The 19553-nt window shown below is 39.3% G+C and overlaps 1 protein-coding gene across 6 annotated transcripts in view; it reads right to left on the reverse strand.

The window, feature by feature from the left end:
* Window positions 1-19553, reverse strand: part of LOC150090046 (uncharacterized) — a 95173-nt gene that overhangs the window by 15455 nt on the left and 60165 nt on the right. For all 6 annotated transcript variants that reach the window (XM_090389722.1, XM_090389723.1, XM_090389721.1 and 3 more), the window contains one exon: window positions 17186-17266. In XM_090389722.1, coding sequence (XP_090245848.1) covers window positions 17186-17266 — 81 coding nt within the window. The remainder of the gene's footprint in view (window positions 1-17185; window positions 17267-19553) is intronic.

Genomic DNA, 19553 nt, shown 5'->3' on the forward strand with positions numbered 1-19553 from the left:
GAAAGTAGGTCCCTCTGAATAGAACAACCATAGTACGTGGGACAGAAACTAAAGGAAATTTTAGGAAGGAGAGATGTTTGAAACCGTTTTACCATGATGATGAAATTCAACAAGACGCTGATCCTTCAAAATGTTTGTATTAGAAATATTTGGAACGAGAAAGATTGAATGGTTTTACCAAGGGAAGAGGAGACATTTCTGATAACCGTCTGTTAAAGAGAATAGATAGGAATCAACCACATATACACAAGACATTTTTAGGACAAAATCAGGAATCAGATCAGCCCTTTGTGGATTCTGTTCTGGTGCCACTGCCCAAACAAAATTTTTATGCTCTTTCTATTATTATTACAAATTACTCTAAACTTTTTTGGTCATAATGCAGATAATATTGGTTTTATCTCGTCTTCCAAGAACTCGACTTATTATTAAATGAATGGTAAAGTGGCTTCTGAGAGAGACCTTGAGGTTATCACAAACTTCTCTTCCTGTTAAGTTCCAACCCCGGGAACGTTTTGGTTTCTTAGGTAGAACTTGTTGCACATCTGGTATAATTGTAAATTATATTAAACCTCATTTTCTGATCTCTCCATTGTATAGATCAGAAATATGGTTGGTTGCTTCGCTCAATATTTTGAAGGGTTTACTTTGGAACAGTCCTTGCAAAAGGCTAACGTTATATGCGATTTCTCTTATTCTATTCATAGGCCAGAGTTGTGAGTAACCAGTGCGTCACGCACACACAGCTCTGTTACTTTAGTTTCAGGTTGCACAACAACAGCATCGTTGTTTAGTACAGCATTTATTAATTAGTATTAGCAGTGGCAAACGATGCAAAAAAAGCAAGCTTATAAAGTATCAGCAAAAAACCCCCACTTCCATATCACTGTCCATCCCCCTCCAATAAATTGTCTATTTCTAATTTGAATTTATGCAAACTGTCCACTTCCACAAAAACAGATGGTAGTTTGTTCCAACAATCAGCCACCCTCTGGCTGAAGGTAAACTTCCGCACTTCTCTTTGCAACCACCCTTCTTCAATTTGAATTTATGCTCCCGCGTGTGCGTAGTCTGAGCAAGCGGAAGAATCCCATCAGAATTCAGCTTGCTCAATCCAATCAAAGTCTTAAACACTTCAATCAGATCACCTCGCAGGTGCATAATCTCCAGACTCTTCAATTTGCAGAACTGAAGCTTTTCTTGGTAAGAGCCTCCCTTTTTTTCCCCTCAGCAATCTCGTTGCCCTTCCCTATACCCGTTCCAACAGCTCTACATCCTTCCTAAAATGAGGTCTTCAGACCTGTATGCAGTAATCAAGATGCGGCCTAGCCATTGCTTTGTACATGGTTAACCAACTGTTATTCCCGCTAGCAAAATTCCTGTCATTGACAAGACCCCAAGAGCTGTCCTGGCAGCCCGTCTGTATTGCTCAGTGAACTTCATACCATCCCTTTATCCATAGCAGGAACTTGCCCTTAATGCCATACTGTTCCAATTTGTACAGTAGTCTTTCATGTGCAACAGTATTAAAAGCCTTCCCGAATCCAAGTATATGATATCAGAATTATTTTTTGCATCCAGTTCCTTTGTTACTGCACCAGAGTATCCAAACAGATTGACCAGACAAGATTGTCCCTTAACAAATGCGTGCTGTGAGTGCAGTATAATTACACCCCTCTCTAGATAGTTCTGCATTACTTCTTTAACTGGTGACTCCATTATTTTTTCTGGAACAGAAATTAAGCTAATGTCACCTTTCGGTATTCCTTTGTGAATTTGGGATACATTTGCACGTCTACAGTCCATAGAGACCTCTTCTGAATCCAAAGGTGCTCTCCTAGTTAAGGCTGAGAATTTGCTTGCTTCCTTTTCTGTTTCTCTCGATACATATAATAATATTTCTGTTTTGTTTTTATGTTTTGAAATTTATGGTTATGTTTAATATCTCGGAAATAAATACTTTTGAGGTATATGTTTGTTGGACCTTTTTTTCTTATTTTTAGCTGTAGAATATGCTGCATTTTTTGCGTGAAATTTTTAAACACTCTATATAAAAACATCTGGATCTACCTCTGCAGTTTAAGGCGGTGCACCCTGGAAAGCAGTTCTAATGTACTGGGATTTTCCCCTGAATATAGAACAAAGTTGGGTGGCGCGACCCAATGAGGAACACCCGCCTTTAGCCCTCCCTAAATCCTGTTAGTAATAGGATTTCCGCTTTTGACAGGTTTTCCATTTCCCTTTCTGAAACTCCGCATATTGATTATTCTTGGTTGGCTGATGACAGGAATTACTTCTGTAAAACAGAGTATAATTTCCAATATAAAACTGTGTTCACCCAAATCTTGTTATTTCTTCAATGTAGGTGGGACGTTTCTGTTAGAGTTTTTTTTAACTTGTTTATGTTCATTAAACGTACCCTGCACAGATCTACTGGATTTGTGCCGGAGAAGCCGCTTGCTTAGTGCTCGACAAAATTACAAGAGGAGATGAACAAGGTCGCCCGAAGGCTACGTCAACCACAACAGACCGCTATCTGGTGCTAACAGCAAGACGGAACCCTACGATATCCTGTCATCAACTGTCTCTTCAGGTTGCTGTGGTCACAGATGAAAACATTTCCAACTGGACTGTGTTAAGAAAGCTCAATTCAAGTGAACTCTACACAAAGAAGTCAGTGGTTTGTATCCCATTAAACCCAAACCACCACAGAGCTTGTTGAAACTGGTGCCATGAACATGTGACTTGTAGGTCTGACAAATGGAGTACAGTTCTGCTCTCTGATGAGTTCCATTTTAGCCTACAAACAAATTGTAGACGTTATATCATCTAGAGACAACGAGGAATGTGGTAGCATCCCTCCAACATCAGAGAAAGGGACATTTACGGTGGAGGCGGTGTTCTTGTGTGGGGCGGAACAATGATCAACGGTCGCACCTCTCTTCTTGTTTTGATAGGGATACCGTAACTGCGCAGAGGTACTGAGAACAGATGTTCGAACCCTATGTGCCACTTTTTAGGGGTGCGGTTGGCCCATTTTCTTTTCATGCATGATAACGCCACTGCACATAGAGCTCAAGTGGTGGAGGAATATCTTGAAACTGAATATATCCAACGACTGCCTTGGCCAGCACGATCAGCACACTTAAATTCGATCGAACAGGTGTGGGACGCCCTTGGGCGTCGCATTTCACGCCGACAGCGAACTCCTTGGTCACTTGGTGAGCTGAGGTCTATGCTGGTGGAAGAATGGGATTTGCTGCCACAGAATCTTATAGACACTCTTATATTTTCCCCCCAACTTCCGTTTTCTGTATAAACCTCCCTTCACACGTATTTACTGAGAACTGTCATCTGCAGAAATTCAAATCTAATGTGAATCAGTATGTTCTTTCATCTACTCAACCTTCAACCCATGCACCGTACTAAGTATTATGGGTTCTAATATCTTTCGTATTTGGAGGTTTCATGCAAAAACCCATATTGATTTCATTTATTTATTATACTGCCATTTAACAAACTCGAAAGTCACAACGTATTCAGCCTTTAATAAGTGATGTCCAATTTAACTGTGACAGAACTTCACGCGAATTTGCAGTATAGTCGTAAATGACCATCAAAGCTTTCTTCTAAAGGACCCATAAGGAAAATGCGTGATCTTCATGTACATTAAAGGACTATACGTTCATTCTCGAGTCTCCTGGAATTTCGCATGATGCACACAAATTCATATTGGCGCACTTTTTGAAGTTCAGATTGGTTAGGGTTGTCCAAGTCAAAAGTCAGAGCAACTAAGTATATATTGTGTCACTGAATACAGAGTCTGTAAATCGTCCAAGTATACTGTATACAATGTCTTTGAACTGCGTGCGTCAAATTGCATGTGTGAGTGGAGAAAATTTCCAGAAGTAAAAGCCTGCATCTCTTTATGAGATTGACTTAGACGTATTCAATAGTAATGTATTAAATACGTCTAAGCTACGTATACAAGAAAAAACAATCGTAAAAAACTATTATTATTGTATAATTTTAAATATTTAACAGCATGTATAGTATATGATACATGTTCTCATGAGATTGATGCTAAATAAAATAGAACTGATGTGAGAGCACGTGATATCAAAATTTGCAGATGATGTAAAGATCGTGAGAGTAGTTAATGATCAGTGCTCCTTCAAGATGACTTGGACACACTTCAGGATGATTGGTCAGAAAAGTGTCAACTATTGTTTTCATGCAGCAAAATGTATTACACTTCAGGAATGCCAACCCCAAAATAACTTAGACACTGGGTGGGGCAGTCGGCAAGGAAAGCGGACAGTGTCCTATCGATGGTTTATTGAACATTTGTTTTTAGATGGGAAGGTCATAATCCCACTGTATAAGACAATGTAAGATCACACATTGAATATTATGTACAAGTATGGTGGTGACCTCACCTAAAACAAGACATTGAGCTTCTTGAATGGGTCTAAAGACGGGCAGCCCGATTGGGAAAATCATCTTTTATCACTCATTTTAAACAGGATATTTAGTAAACCGCGAGCTCACTGTATTTACAAAAATGTATTAATCATTATTTAAATTGGAATTAATTATAATTTTAAATTGTAAAGTATATCCACGAGAATTTTAAAATGCACTTTTTATCGTTTTGACAATGAATACAATCATTAAACGTATTTCGCAGTCTGGGCTCGAATCATGGTCAACTCAAAACACATGTGGTACTGCCCCCCCCCCCTGCATTAATCATTTTGCAATTAAGCCTAATAAGGTTGATGTGAATACTCAAAAATCTTTTAACAACTGCCATAAAAAATGAAATGGGTTAAGGTTTGGAATTCTTTGGTGCCCATAGTCTTCAGTGACATCCCCAAGAAGTCTCATGTAGATTGCCCTATAAACGTATCATCTCTCACGAGGATTGTATGTTGTATTGTAATTCGTTCTTTAAACCCATCTATCATAATTTGCAACGTTTGGTCATTTTTTGGAGATTTAAAATACTGTATGGAAAAAAGTATAATATCATCGGCAGACATCAACAAGTTCCTAAGTGAACAAAGAAGGCCATGTCTGATGTAGATTCTCAAAAGGATCATCTATGTTAGCAATACATCCAGATTTCGCATCATGCTCTATACTTTCTGTTTGTTACAAAATCAAATTTCCACTCTAACAAGGGATCTTGGATGCCATAGAAAATCTTGGTACGCAGAATCAAAAGATGTGGCTTTTGACTTTTGATCAAAAAAAAGATCCGAATACCGTAAGCTAGTACGGATGAGGAAACAACGCAACACTAAACACAGCACAGCTGGGCGTTCTGTGAAGTCCCCCTCCTCCCCCCAGGTGTAATTCGCAGTGCGTGTAAGCCACACGACACACCTAATTTTAAAGCATATACGCACTTTTAACAAGGTGGGTGTGCTCTTTCATATTCTCCCTAGTAAAAGACGGAACTTGGAATAAAGAGATGTGTTGCTCTCCTGTCAGATGATTCACGACCCTGCCGAAGAATATACGGCCATAAAGGAAGTCCCCTCGTAAACTTTATTACCCCTTTATGGCAAACATGCCGCTCATTATATACAAAGGGTATCTGGGCAAATTAAATGCCAGCCATTGGTCAACGAATTCCCTCAAAAACCTCGCTCTTCCCAGAACGAAAAAAAAAAAGGGGGGGGGGGGGAGGTGGATTAGAGCGAAGCCATTCGAACAACATGTTGCATTGACCTGGAAAGTGACCCGGATATTGTATGCAACGCCTGGCGCCAATCCAAGACCGTTCCGTCCAGTCTTTCCGCGTCCACGTGCATCGTGTCAGACAGGCCGTGAAATAATGGGATGTTTATGGTTTTTGCTGACGATGCCGGCACCACCTCCGGCAACAACTATAATACTATAATTAGACGGTTGAGGTTTGACACGCTGGCTACGTGTAGTCTTTGGGCAATGGTGGTGGTGGTTGTGGGGGAACAACTGTGGAAGGGTTGAGGTTTATTCACTTCATCAGATCGTTCGTTAAGAGAGTGAAAGAACGCCGTGGTATCCTTTAGCATCATTCACAACATTCCCCCAAGATTAGGGACCTCACGAGACTCAAAAGCACCTGTATACTTCATTCCCACCCCGCAGAGACTTCGGTAGTCATAACATCGCCAGAGTTGTTCCGTAGGGGAATGCGTTCACAGGTCACCCGTGAGCACATTCATCCCATTATTTTTTACATTGTAATTTTGGTTTTAACCATACGAGAATATCCGCATTACATCCTCCATTATTCACGTATTTACTTCCATCAGTGGATGGTGTATCGCTGATCATCCTTGGCAGGTTTCTCTTGATATTCTCTCAGGGTCTTTACACTGTATCCGATGTCCTTATATCATTAATTGCTGTCTGTTCACCATAGCCAAGAGACTTGTAGAGGACGACTCACTTGAACTCATTGACGGATTTCCTGTGAGTCAATGAACATTTTAACCACAACCCCTCCTCCATCACCCCCCTTCCGGAGTGCTTGACAAGTGAGTATCATCGAGGTGATCGCAAATCACCCGGGTAATAATCATCTGATCAAAGACCTGCTTCAAGGTAACGTCTTATAACGGTGCGCGCGCGTTCTATTCACCCTGACACTTTCTCAGTGGACTACGTGCGAATCAACGTCAGCATCTTATCCACTTTTCTCTCGTTGGTCAGTTGGAACCAGGGAGGGGGGAGGAGGGAAGAACTGTTCAATATAAAACAGGTCCACGTGGAAGAAAAGCAAATGTCTTAGCACGTATTGGTATTTTATTATAAATTTTCCAACCATCAGTACAATGACAGACTTTTCGCGTTCTTCCTTAATACCGAATCATGAATTCCCCTCATCTTTTTCTTTATTATAAACAACCCAACCGAATTGTTTTTAATAAGAAATATGCACATTCTCAGGTGTCAACCTTGGATAGAATTTGGCTGTTTAGAAGCATAGATCTGGGCATCAGCTGCACCGGCAACCATTAGACCTATCTACTGGAATAAGTACTGTCTGCTTAAATCGATTGCATTTAAAATTGCCTCCTCGAAGCCGTTCATATATTACAATTCATTGCTCGACTTTCCTTTGTATTACTGGTGAATCCATTTTTGATTGATTCATGGATAGCAATCAATGCACTTTGCCAAAACTTTCTTTTACGTCAGACTGGACAAAAGTTTGCCTCAGCACCCCAGTAACTAAATATTTAATCAGGTCGCCTTTATCTATACAGCCAAAAATTCTTTTGCATTTGGCTCTGGTTGTCCAATGTATCGATAGACAATTTTTTGTAATTCATTGCGGATATATGAAAAAAAAGAAAAGAAAAAAGTCGTTTACTTATTGTAAGCCCGTTGCATTAAACAGCCAGGCTGACACTTGTAATAATATGCTGTTGACAAAGACGGTTGGCAATTTTATTTTTCACAGTAATCGCCTTCAGCAGCTATATACCTGCGATATCTCTCGTAGAGCTGTTGGAAACATTTTTAAACTCATTTGGACTTACTGCAACCAATTCCTTTGTCATATTTCTTTTAATGTCTTCCATGTAGTAAAATCTTGACGTTTTCAATGTGAATTTGAGATTGTGGAGCAAGAAGTAGTCTGGGAGAATATTATAAACACGTTTTGGAATGTTTAGTTAAAAGAATTCACCAAGGCTCCAGTTTAATAACAATTAATAATAATCTTCTTCTTCTTCTTCTGGCGCTATAACCCAGAGTGGGTCTTAGTCTTCTAAAGGATGTTTCACCAATAAGTCCTCCCAGAAGTCAAACTTCTTCAACGTCTTATTCTCATGATCTTTAAGTCCTCTTCTACGTTATCAATCCATTTTTTCCCTGGTCCATCTTTTCCGTGGTCTTCTCCTTGCCCTCCTACCGGTAGGTTTCCATTTCATTATACTCTTGGTTGTTCTGCTGTCATCCATTCTCATAACATGCCCCAACCAGTCAAGTCTCTGGCTCTTTACAAATCTGACGATGTCCACGCCCTGAATAAGATTGTCAAGTTCACGGTTCATTCTGATCCGCGAAGATCCGTCAACATCTTGAACGGACCCAAAAAACTTTTCGCAAAATTCCGCGCTCGAACGCTCTCAACAACTACTGTCCAAGCTTCACAACCGTATGTCACAAATGATCTAATGAGGCTTTTGTTTATTCTTAATTTTAAATGTCTGTTCAGTACTCTGGACTTCATTAGTTTTTCATGCCCATAGAGATATCCGTTTCCACTCAGGATACGGGACTTTATTTCATTAGTAATAGAGTTGAACTGGTTTATCTTCAAACCTAGATAGGTGAAAATTTGAATATGCTCAAAGGAGAAGCAGTTGGTTCTTAATTTTTCCATGTTATCTACCTTTCTCTGAACTTCCATATATTTTGTCTTCGCTTCATTTATCTTAAATCCTCTTCTTTGTGCTCCACTATCCAGTCTGGCCACTGTTTGCTCCAGTGCTCATTTAGTCCTACTGATAACTAACAGCGACATCATCAGCATATGCAGAGATCCGCACTGTCTTTGTGCCTATGTGTCCAGTCACTTCTAATTTCTAATTAATAATAACATTTAATAATCCCAATTTGAGTACATAAGATCTCCCGGGAGATCCCAGAGACCAGAGGAGTCTTCACATATAATCAAATGTATGTGTACTTGCGTGATTCAGAGCTATGCCATAAAGGTAAACCGAAGCTCGCTTTTGTCCAACTTTCCTGTAACAGGGAAGTCATGGTTACCGCTTTTCAAAGTTCCAAAAGACTTCCTACACAAACATTATCCCTCTAGCGGGATTATAATTTATTCAGAATTTATGTCCGGAAAAATGAGCGGCGCTAATGCATGCTCCTTATAAAGTCGTTTGGAGACTTTAAAGAGAGACGGTACAAAGTTAAATCTTAAGGACTTTGTGGTCTTTGGTAGCGTCATGCAAATCGGTTCTGTTGTCCGTTTTCCCTGCGGAGTTCACTCGCAATTAGACTTTACCACTTGGCCTGCGGGAAACCATTTTATCACGCAAAACCGTGAGGGAGACGCTCCAACGCTCGTGGGCCGTGGGAAAACTACGAGCGAACAGAGCATTCGAAGGACTCATCCAGTGACAACGTGCATCTAAGGAATTTGCACAGGAAGCTGTTGAAGTGGTGCAAGAGAAATTCTTTGGAACGTGTAATTTTGGTGACGATTTCGCATTTCGAGACGACAACGAAGTGACGGAAGACGTGACCTGTACGAGATAAAGGTTAACTAATAGCGTATTTTTAATTTTTTTTTTCCACCCCTAAAAACTTTGGAAAACATGTTTGTATCGTCTTACTGGACAATAACGAAACCTGCATGCTCTTGGAATTCAAGTAGCTAACATCGATGCTCTTGATAAACCTATTATTAAGATGTTTTTGCTCTAGGATTTTTTTTTAAAACCTAGGTTTCTACATCTAGGTTCCCCCTCACACCTAGGGTAATCCTTGCATTTAGAACGTTGCGTGACGAACTCGTTCGGTTTGTGGATTGACTTTTGAGGACGTAGCCGAGTGAGTGGTCAAATGGTTAAACGCGAAGGTACATTTGGTCCAAGCACATTTGGAGCCGACCGTGGTTCAAGCTCGCGTGACTGCTAAATATGGTGACGTTCTTGTATTCGATATTGAATCATGATGAAGTCAAAACATTGCTAAAAGCTTTCTTTTATATATATAAATATATTTTTTTAAGACAGTGCGTAAGAGCCCGCATTACAGCCTAAAACTTAAGCGTTTACTGAATTGGTAATAAAGAACTATAAGGAAAAGTGGATTGAATTAATCAATAGCAGGAACATGATGAGGAAAGTTAACCTCACAATGGCCTAAAGGAAAAGCTGACACGAGGAAAAGTTAATATTGGAGAAGATGGGGAAGCAATAAAAAGTGCTACTGGATTAGGTCGTAAAAGTCCAACAATGTTTTTTTTTTTTTTTTTGGACCTTTGAGAAATTTACCATTCAATTGATATTCGTGTTTTTCCATAGATGGAAAATCAAAAGAAATTAAAATACCGTACCATTTAAAAAATAAAAAGAGGGAAAAATCTAATTGCATTTACAGTGTTTTTTTAGCATGTGCATCGTACTTCAAGTGTCAAATGAGCCATCCAAGCAGTAACAAAATGCAAGATTTTGTGCTTTGGAGAATCCGTTGTAGTTGACAATACATTTCACGCACAAAGGGACACTGTGTGGTGTGCACCTCGCATTTGGCATTTTTGGGTTTGCCGATAGAATCATCACAAATTATGTCTATCTCAGACGTGAATGACAATTGGTTTCAATAGGATGAGGTCCCACACTGCAAGTGTTGCCCTGGATGAAATTTTTGACAACGTGGTAGTTTCTAATTGCTACCCTGAGGTGTACGGCAAAGGACCAGCGCGGCCTTCGATATCCTCTGATTTAAATCCAAATGATTTTTATTTCTAGGGTTATTTCAAAGATGGATTGTTTCAGAAGAATCCACGAATCATTCCTGTTCTGAAGAAAGTGATTGATAATGTTTTGCATCGGAGGAAACGTCGGCTCGTGCTCTTCGAAACTTCACAAAATTTTATGTTCTTCAGAAGAACAAAATTTTATGAACGTTGTAAAAACGTTCTTTGTTGGAAATGAATGATTTCCCAACGTCTGTCCGTCTTCAACATGCAATTGAGAAACAGGTTCTTTGACAATAATAATATCCTTCGCTCGTCATTGGACAACTATAAAACTGTCGCATCTTTTGGAAAATTCGGCTCCCGATAGCCACTAAACTTCGTTCAACGTGTCACAATGTACAATAGCGACACCAGTCCCTCTATCTAACGTTCATTGGAGTTAACAAAGTGCTGCCAATGAAATCAAGCGATAAAATCATCCTATTTGAATTAAAGTGGAAAAAGAGAGTTGAAACTAGAGGATATATCCGTTAGATTTTTACTTTGAGTCAGACAAGCTGACCTTAGAACGCGCGCACGCAAATTACAGTCAAAATAATACACTGACGCCCCGCGGCACTCTTTATCGTCCATTCCTTCCTTGTCGAAGGGAAATCTAATCGTATCGCGTGCCACATTTCGAGTAAACATAAGAAGAGAATTGTCAAAATGGTGGATAATTTTTACGGAAATTGGCATCAGATACACGTTATCTTGCGACAAGACACGCGAAAGAGGAGGAAATCGTTTCGAAGAAAACACAATAATGCGTGATAATTGTCCGATGCTGGAGGGTCTAATTGGGCTGCCGACATTTCTTCAGGAAAAAATGCGAATTTTGGGAAATATTTTGAAAGGGACGATGCATGCCAACAACGTGATTGCTACTGGAAACGAATGCATCACGAAAGCCACAAAAAATGAATAAATGATCCGTCATTATTAGACCCAAGGTCGGGCATTTAATGATATACTTCTGTGAAATGCTTGACCAATAGGCGGAAGTTTTCCTGTCATCAGGATTTCCTTAATTGCGTTGTAAGATGTGAAGAAATAGTGGAAGCATAATCGCCATGAATTGTTTACATTTTTTTTGTAATTTCTTCACGTTGGAATTGAACATTTCCTTGTATATCATTATTTTGTATAATTGGAGTCGCATATTTGTGTTATCTTTGACTCTATGTGCGATGAATACCAATGTTGTAGCATCTGTTCGCACTACTACTGTTTTAGCTGCATTCCCTCCAATCGCAAGCTAACTAGAAAAGCCTGCAGCCGTTGAACGTGTGGGGGACTGCCTCCCCATCTCTAAATCTTCCACCTACTCTTCCAGTTTTCGTTCATCTAATGCTGATATCACTTCTAAGGATAGTTCTAAAAGATTTAGTCAGTCGCATTGATGATCTGAAGCTTGTCTTTAATGAACTTAATTCTATTAGAGAACGTTGTGAGGCTATAAATGCTGCATCCAGCAAACAATTTCTAAGCTTGCAAGATCAACTAACAAAAACGTCATCTGAAATGCTGTTCTTACAGCGTAGTAATTCTTTGTTATCTAGCCTTCTCGAACGGCAAATTGTTGTAACGACTAATCTCATGGGTTCAATGAATAGTCTACTATAAAAAGTAGAAAACCTATTCCAAATGCACAGTAAGGATTCTACGCATGATGCTTCGACTTACCCACAACTTATTTCCAGTTCTACTGTAACTGAAGACTGTACATGTGTCATTTCATCTCGTGTTTGTGTCTGCTGTTCTGACAATGTTTATACTGCAGTCCAGTGCACACTCTGTAAAAACTATATATGTCAGCGTTGCCTCAACTTTCTTCCTGACGATGTTCGTACACACCAGAACCCTGGATCTCACATTTGCCTTAAGTGCTATTTTACTTCTCCGTCTACTGTTTGGTCCTCTGAGTGTCTCCCATTCAGCACCAATCTCAAATCAATCGTCGTCTCATCTTCAATCTGTATCAAGTTCTAATGGGCCTCCTGTCTCTACAATCTCATCTGTCTCACCCCAGCTTAACAGAATTGAGTATCTCTGCAAAATTCTTCTTTCCAGGGCTCCCAGTAATGAACCAGCAACCAATCCTGAAATTATGCAAGCTTCGGTCTCGTCCTTTTCCTGCACAAACTGTCACCCTTCAGATTCTTCTATGCTACAGTCTAACACCGTGCCCACTGGAAAATCCCAAAGGCCTTTCTCCACTTCATGATATACAACGTAGCGTTCCTAGCTCGTTCTTCACATCCTTCAACTGTGGGAATACTGACGTTCCTAAGCCTCGACCAGCAAATACTACCAATCAATCTTCCATTGCTGATGCTTCTGATTGTGAAATTGTGAAAGAGTTCATCCAGAATGATCGCACAGAACCTATTCCTGTTCCTCCTGTCTTACATCCTAAGCAGGTTTCCTTCAGTGATTCTCATCAATCAGCTGAATCTATAAGTCCTGTCACGTCATTATCATTGCATTTGGATGGTAAAGCTACTTCCAGTCAAGTTGCTCACCTGTTTTTGGATGCTGCACAGTTTAGTTCTCTGTCTGACAATGTCAATTTCTCCACTACGCCTTCAAATATATTTCTCGATTCTACTTGCTCTTCTGGAGTACACATGCCGAATAATGTGAATGTCCCTATAAAAGCACCTCAGCCCGTCGCTTCGACAGGTCAGTTCTTGTCTTCAGCGCCTGCGAACAGTCTTCGCTCCACCAATTATAATCAGCGTCTATCTAATGAGCAGTCCACAATATCAGCTGACGTATCTCGTTCTTCATCTAACGGAAGTAAAGCGCCCCTATTTGCCTTCGGAACTAATAAGAGCTCAAGATTTCAAGCTTTTTCTCTCCAGGCTCGATCTTTCGTCAGTCCGCGTCTTCCTTCCACAGATCCTTCAGATATTGAGGATTTTCTCAACATTGAATTAGGTCTTCACACCTCTGTGAGGAAGTTATCCACCCGTTATCCAGACTATGCGTCGTTTCTAATCTTAAGTAATCCATCTGAGCAAGCACATATATTAGATGCCGATATTTGGCCAGTCGATGCTATTATTAAGCCGTACAGGCCGTCTTCTGGCATTGCTGCTCATCTTGTCAGATCTAGTCATACTAGCTAGCAGTTATTTTCCTGATATTTATCAAGGTCGTCATCATTATTGTTACTATTTCATGTAAATTGTAGAAGTGTTGTAAAAAATATCACTGCTTTTCGTCTCTTCCTTCTGCAACAAACTTTTGCTATATTCGCCCTTACTAAAACTTGGTTACATCCACATACTTGAAAGTGAAATTTCACCTCTCTCCTATTCTGTCTTTCGTTTGGATCGAGATTCGAAGGGTGGTGGCGTTGCTATCTTTGCCCATCACTTGGTCAAGTTCACTAAACATTCTTCCATTGAAGGTATCTCTTTATTAGTTAATCATGCAGGAAAGCTTCTTCTGCTTATGCTTTTTTACCTTGCTCCCCCAGTTTCTTTAGCCACCATTCAACAATTAGAGGACATTATAGATGCAGCGATATTTTTGAAACCTCCGAAAGCAACACCACTTATTCTGGGTGATTTTAATGTCCCAACTGCTTTTGACTCCAATCGTTCACCAAATTCAGTGGCTAAGTAATTTTGCAGCATTTGGCTTAGTAATGCCCTAACTTAAATCTGTAACTTTTCCACCCGGAACTCCTCTTACCTCGATTTAGTTTTTACTCATCAATCAATTCTCTTCTCAATTTCTAAGGGTGATAATTTCATCCGATCAGATCACTTCCCTATTGTCGTAGATTTCCTTTCTTTTATTTCTGAACCTTCCTTTGACAGATATTTTTTTAGCTTTAGGCACACAGACTGGACTTCGTTAAATCAATTTCTGGGCAATCTTGACTTCCATAATTTTGAATCGATCGATCATCACGTTGATTATCTGTACTTAATCCTCATTTCTGTAATTTCTGAGTTCATTCCCATCAAATTCTCTTCTGCTAATCGTAGTAACTTCCCTCACTGGATGTCGAAGAAGCTTGTGTATTTAATTGTCGCAAAAATTACCTCCACAAAAGGTATTTAAAACTCAAAACTAACTTCGGCTACTTTTCTTCCCTTAGACGCCATGTTAAGAGAATTATTAAATCTCAGTATTTTCATTATCTTCGCACAGGTGAAGCCGAACTTACTCTGAATTTCAATTCGAGACCATTGTGGTCCTATCTCAAAAGGCTATCGAGATCTTCTAGAATTTCTATGCTAATTAATGATTCAAATATCTCTATCAACTGTCCTCTTGGTATTGCTAATATTTTTGCTACGCACTTTTCGAAACTTTGTTCTTCCAAACAACGTTCTATTCCCTGTTATCCGTTTGAATATAATAGTAATGACAGTTTTGATAGATTATTTCTCACTACTGTTGACATCCAGTCAGCCATTTCTCGGCTTAAAGATTTCACTTCTCCTGGTCTCGATACCGTCCCTGCTCTTTACTTCAAGAAAAGTAGTTTGTCTTTAGCTCCAGTTCTTACAAATCTCCTCAATTACTGTCTTCTTCATGGCTGTTACCCTTCATCGTTCAAAGAGGCTTATATTATCCCGATTTATCAAAAACAGGGTGCTCAAGCTAAGCCTAATAACTACCGACCTAATACTATACTGAATACAATTGCCAAATTTTTTGAACTCCTACTTTATAAATACCCTAGTTCCTATCTTCACCCTTTTATCAATAATCATCAGTATGCTTTTCTTCTCAGGAAATCAACTGTTTCAAATCTTGCCCTGTTTTCTCATTTCCTACAAACTAATTTGGACAAAGGAAATCAAATTGATTCGCTTTTCCTTGATATTTCACATGCATTTGACTCTCTCCACATCGATCTTTTGCTGTTCAAGCTGTCATCTTATGGTCTACGATTCCCTTTACTAGATTTTCTTGATTTACTGCTTAGAAATCGTAAACTATCCGTAATAATTGATGGTACTTCACCAACTCCGTTTACTGTTTCGCAAGGTGTTCCTCAAGGCTCACCATTGGGTCCGCTCTTCTTTATTGTTTATACTAATGATCTGTCAACCTTATTTCAGTCCGTTAATGTTGAGTGGCAACTCTATGAAAATGATATTAAACTTTACAAAGTTATTTGTTCTTCAACTGACAGCGATGAACTCCAGTCCTTGTCTTGATTCCCTCTCACTCTGGCTCAATAAAAATAACTTGTTTCTAAACCCGATAAAATGTAAATTATATCGCTTTCGCTCGAATAGTGTAGTTAAACCCTTCGTCCTTATTGATTATTATATTGGGAACTCTTTAATTGAAAACACTGATACATTCAAGGATTTAGGTGTCCTATTTCGATCTGACCTTCATCCCTCTTCCCATGTTGATCACGTAATATCTCACAATTCTAAACTTCTTGGATTAATCAAGCGTTCTTCCTCTATTTCCAAGAGTGACAAAGTTATAATTCTTCTCTACAAGCAGCTTATACTTCTCATTTTGGATTATTATAATATTATCTGGTCCCACAACAGGAATATCTTTCTCACAGACTTGAGAGAATTCAAATTAAATTCATTAAATTCTTATGCTATCGAAATCACATTGCCTTTCAGCGTCGAAATTATGGAGCTCTTTGTGGTCGCTTCAGAATCATTCCTCTTCACTCTAGACGAAAACTCCATGGGTCCCTTTTTGTCTACAATATCATAAACTCTGTTATCGATTCTCCATCTCTTCAAGAAGAGATGGAGAATCGAATCCATCGCTATACCCCGTTTTATTAATTATAAAATTAATTTCTCACTGCTTCGTCCTCATCACTTGGTAGACCTCTGTTTCGTTTCCTTCAGGTAATGAATGACTTCAATGTTGATTTTACTCTTAATCCATATGTCTATAAGAATTTACTCCTTACTCTGCTTTCTTAATGTAATTTTGTATATATATTTTAATTATAGTTCTGTATTGATTATTACTGTTTTGTATTGTCTGTAACTCCTTTCGTGTGTGACTCAGTCAACAAGCAACGTGCATGGTGCACTATCCAGGCAGGTAGGTGGTTGCTTAATATGGGATGTGTTTTGATAGCAAGAACTAGGAACCCTGGTGCATTTGGATCAACGTTTAATTGGTGAAGTCTACCAGCAGCTCTTAGGAGACTACTATGCATCCTGCCATATTGCAATTTTTCCTGGACAGAAACGGGATCTTCCAAGACGATAATCGGACATCGGACCCGCACTGTGCATGAGTAATTCAATGAACACAGTGAAGATATCACCCATCTTGATTGGCCTCCAAATTCGCCTGACCTCAATCCAATTGAACACCTGTGGGATGTTTTGAAACGGGAAGTGAGGCGTACGGACACGCAATCGTCATCTATTCCGACGCTGTGGAAAGCCTTGCAAGCGACTTCAGATCCCTATGGATGTCTTCAGTCATCTAGTGGAGTCAATGCCTAGGCGAATTGCTGTTGTTATCCGTGCGAACGGTGGCGCAACACGGTATTAGGCATGTGGTCATAATTCAGTGATCACTGAGTGTAGTTTAGGACCATTTTTCAAACATTATGCTTCTTACGAGTTCCATAAGAGTTCTATGTTCTGCAAATGTTATTTACTGAAAAAAATGCATATTGCAATTATTCGCAAAAGGAAAAAAGAAAGATATCATGGGAATTTAACTTACCCCTCAAAGTAGACAAATCTACTGGTTTAGACTGATGTTCTTCGTGTTGCTCGAGCGCCATTCCTGACAAGCGATCTTCAGCTAAGAGGGAAGAAAATGCACAAATGGTTAGAACAATAAAATTGTAACCATTTAAAACGTTTACCTTGGCTCTGTAATAACAATCTTATGAATTTTTTCCTTAAACTAACATGCAAAGGGAAAATTAGACAATGTACCCTAGATTAGGGAGACGCCTGGTGGTCACATATAAAACATCCTGGTGATTGGCAACTGCCAGAAATGAATTATTTGCTTGTTCTACACGGTGGAATTTCTTCCTGTAAATGCTTTATTGGCAATACTTATTCGTCTTTGTGGATGGCGATTAAATCAACAAATATTGTTGTCAGAACAGCTCGATTACAGCGCAAGAAGATAAAAATGAAGATTTAAAGTTAAAATATATTTGGAAATTTAATAAAAAAATTATCGAAAATCGGGGAGAATATTTAAAAACATTTTTCTTTTAATCTTATGGTAGCCACGAGTTTACTGTATTTAACGAACAGTTCCTTCGTAATTGTTCATCTCTTAAAGGTTACCCTTCATTTTAGGTCCAAAACCAAGGATATCCGGTTGGAAGCAGTGAAATATAGAGGTCGCGGCTTAAGTAGTTATAAATTTTCCACGTGAGAGCGATGAGTATAATAATGGGTCGTTGTTAGAATGGACTTAATGCGGCTCCCCCTATCCGTCTCACGCATGAATTTCCTAACATCTTCATCAAGGTATTAAATGATTGACCTCTGTTAGGACACCGCAGCAATTGGCACGGCGACCCTAGCGAGGCTTGTCACGATGTACGGTGAACGCGTTATCACGCCACAAGAAGGGTTGCACTCTTTTCCCACCCCTGATGAGGAACATGAAGGGTAACCAACCCCTCGACAACACATCGGCATTAATCTTTTTCTATCAAAATATAATTTTCGTGTGGGGAACTTAATGGGAGGTGGACTCTCAGCTCGTGCAGCCCTTATACAAAACGCCGAAGTTAGGAGGGATTTTGGACGTTGTTATTATGACTATCTTTACCAACTTGATGACTCTATCACGACTCCATTGCAAACTACACCAAAACTCTTACTACTGCGCAAACTTTGTACTCAGATATACGGATCTTATGTCTTTGGTACCATCTGGCTTCGTATTGTTCTTGCATGTAGACGTTTACTTTTTTTACACAGTTTTCCGATTCCTTATGTCAATACCACGTTAAGATAAGAAGCATCTGTGACGGTTTGCTTCATTCTATATCCATAATTCTTGAGGGAAAAGACGTTAAATTCCTTCTGACGATGCACTAAATTAATACAATAGTGCTTTATGATGAGCATTGGTCAAAAGACGAATTTTTTTTTACAATGTAAACTTTCTCTTCAGTAGTATTAAAGACTATTCCGTGTAAAGGTTGTTTACACTTGTAGTCAGACTTTAAAGCGTTAACTAGGACCGTAGGCGATGGTAAACATTAACGTTTACAATACCAGAATAACTTTTAATCGCAGTAGAGACTATGTCCAGATGGACATAGTCTCTACTGCGATTCAAAATTCTCAAAATTCATTAAAATCTTCATGAGGTCTTCATGATTTGAACCAGATGAAAATCTTCATCTGGTTCCAGTCTTCTGTTATTCTATAAGATTTGACTTAGAGAGCAATAGAGAAACCCTGTCTCATCTTGTCTCAAGATTACAGCCCTTACGTTCTAAGTCATTCCTCACATGGACATTAAACAGAACTTTTCACCAATCTGGTATTCATCTCTGAATCCTTTCTTGAAGTTTCACTGTCCTTTTTGTAAATGTGGCCTCCAAACCTGAACAGAATATTCCAAACGCGGTCGCACCATCTTTTTATACAGAGGGACAATGACAGTCTTCTTCCTACTTGCAAAGGTCTTAAAATCATAGACAGGACACCATGTGCTTTCCTAGCCGCCTGCTTACACTGCATAGAAAATTTCATATCAGATTGTACCATAATTTTAAATTGTCCTGGACCACTTTTAACCCATCTCCCTCTATCTAATTTTCGAACCACGTCTGCAACTGATATAAGCCACTTTGAAGTAATATAACCTGGTTATGGTCCTCATTCTTCCTATCCATGACTTTAAATGAGTGTCTCCTTCGCGGGTTATTTTCATTCAGAGATAATTACCAACTGAGAGACTATTACACAGAGAATATAAACTTTGTTAAGTTCTGCAACCAAGTCCCTTGGTTAAGTCCCTTGGTTGCCTGCATTACTCCATGAGCAGGGCACGCAACCATTTCTCACATCCTCACTTTTGCTTCATACCCTTCTCACCTTGAAATGAT

The sequence above is a fragment of the Mastigoproctus giganteus genome, chromosome 2 (assembly GCF_048544385.1).
Source record: "Mastigoproctus giganteus isolate SK-2022 chromosome 2, ASM4854438v1, whole genome shotgun sequence".
NCBI classification, from domain to species: domain Eukaryota; kingdom Metazoa; phylum Arthropoda; class Arachnida; order Uropygi; family Thelyphonidae; genus Mastigoproctus; species Mastigoproctus giganteus.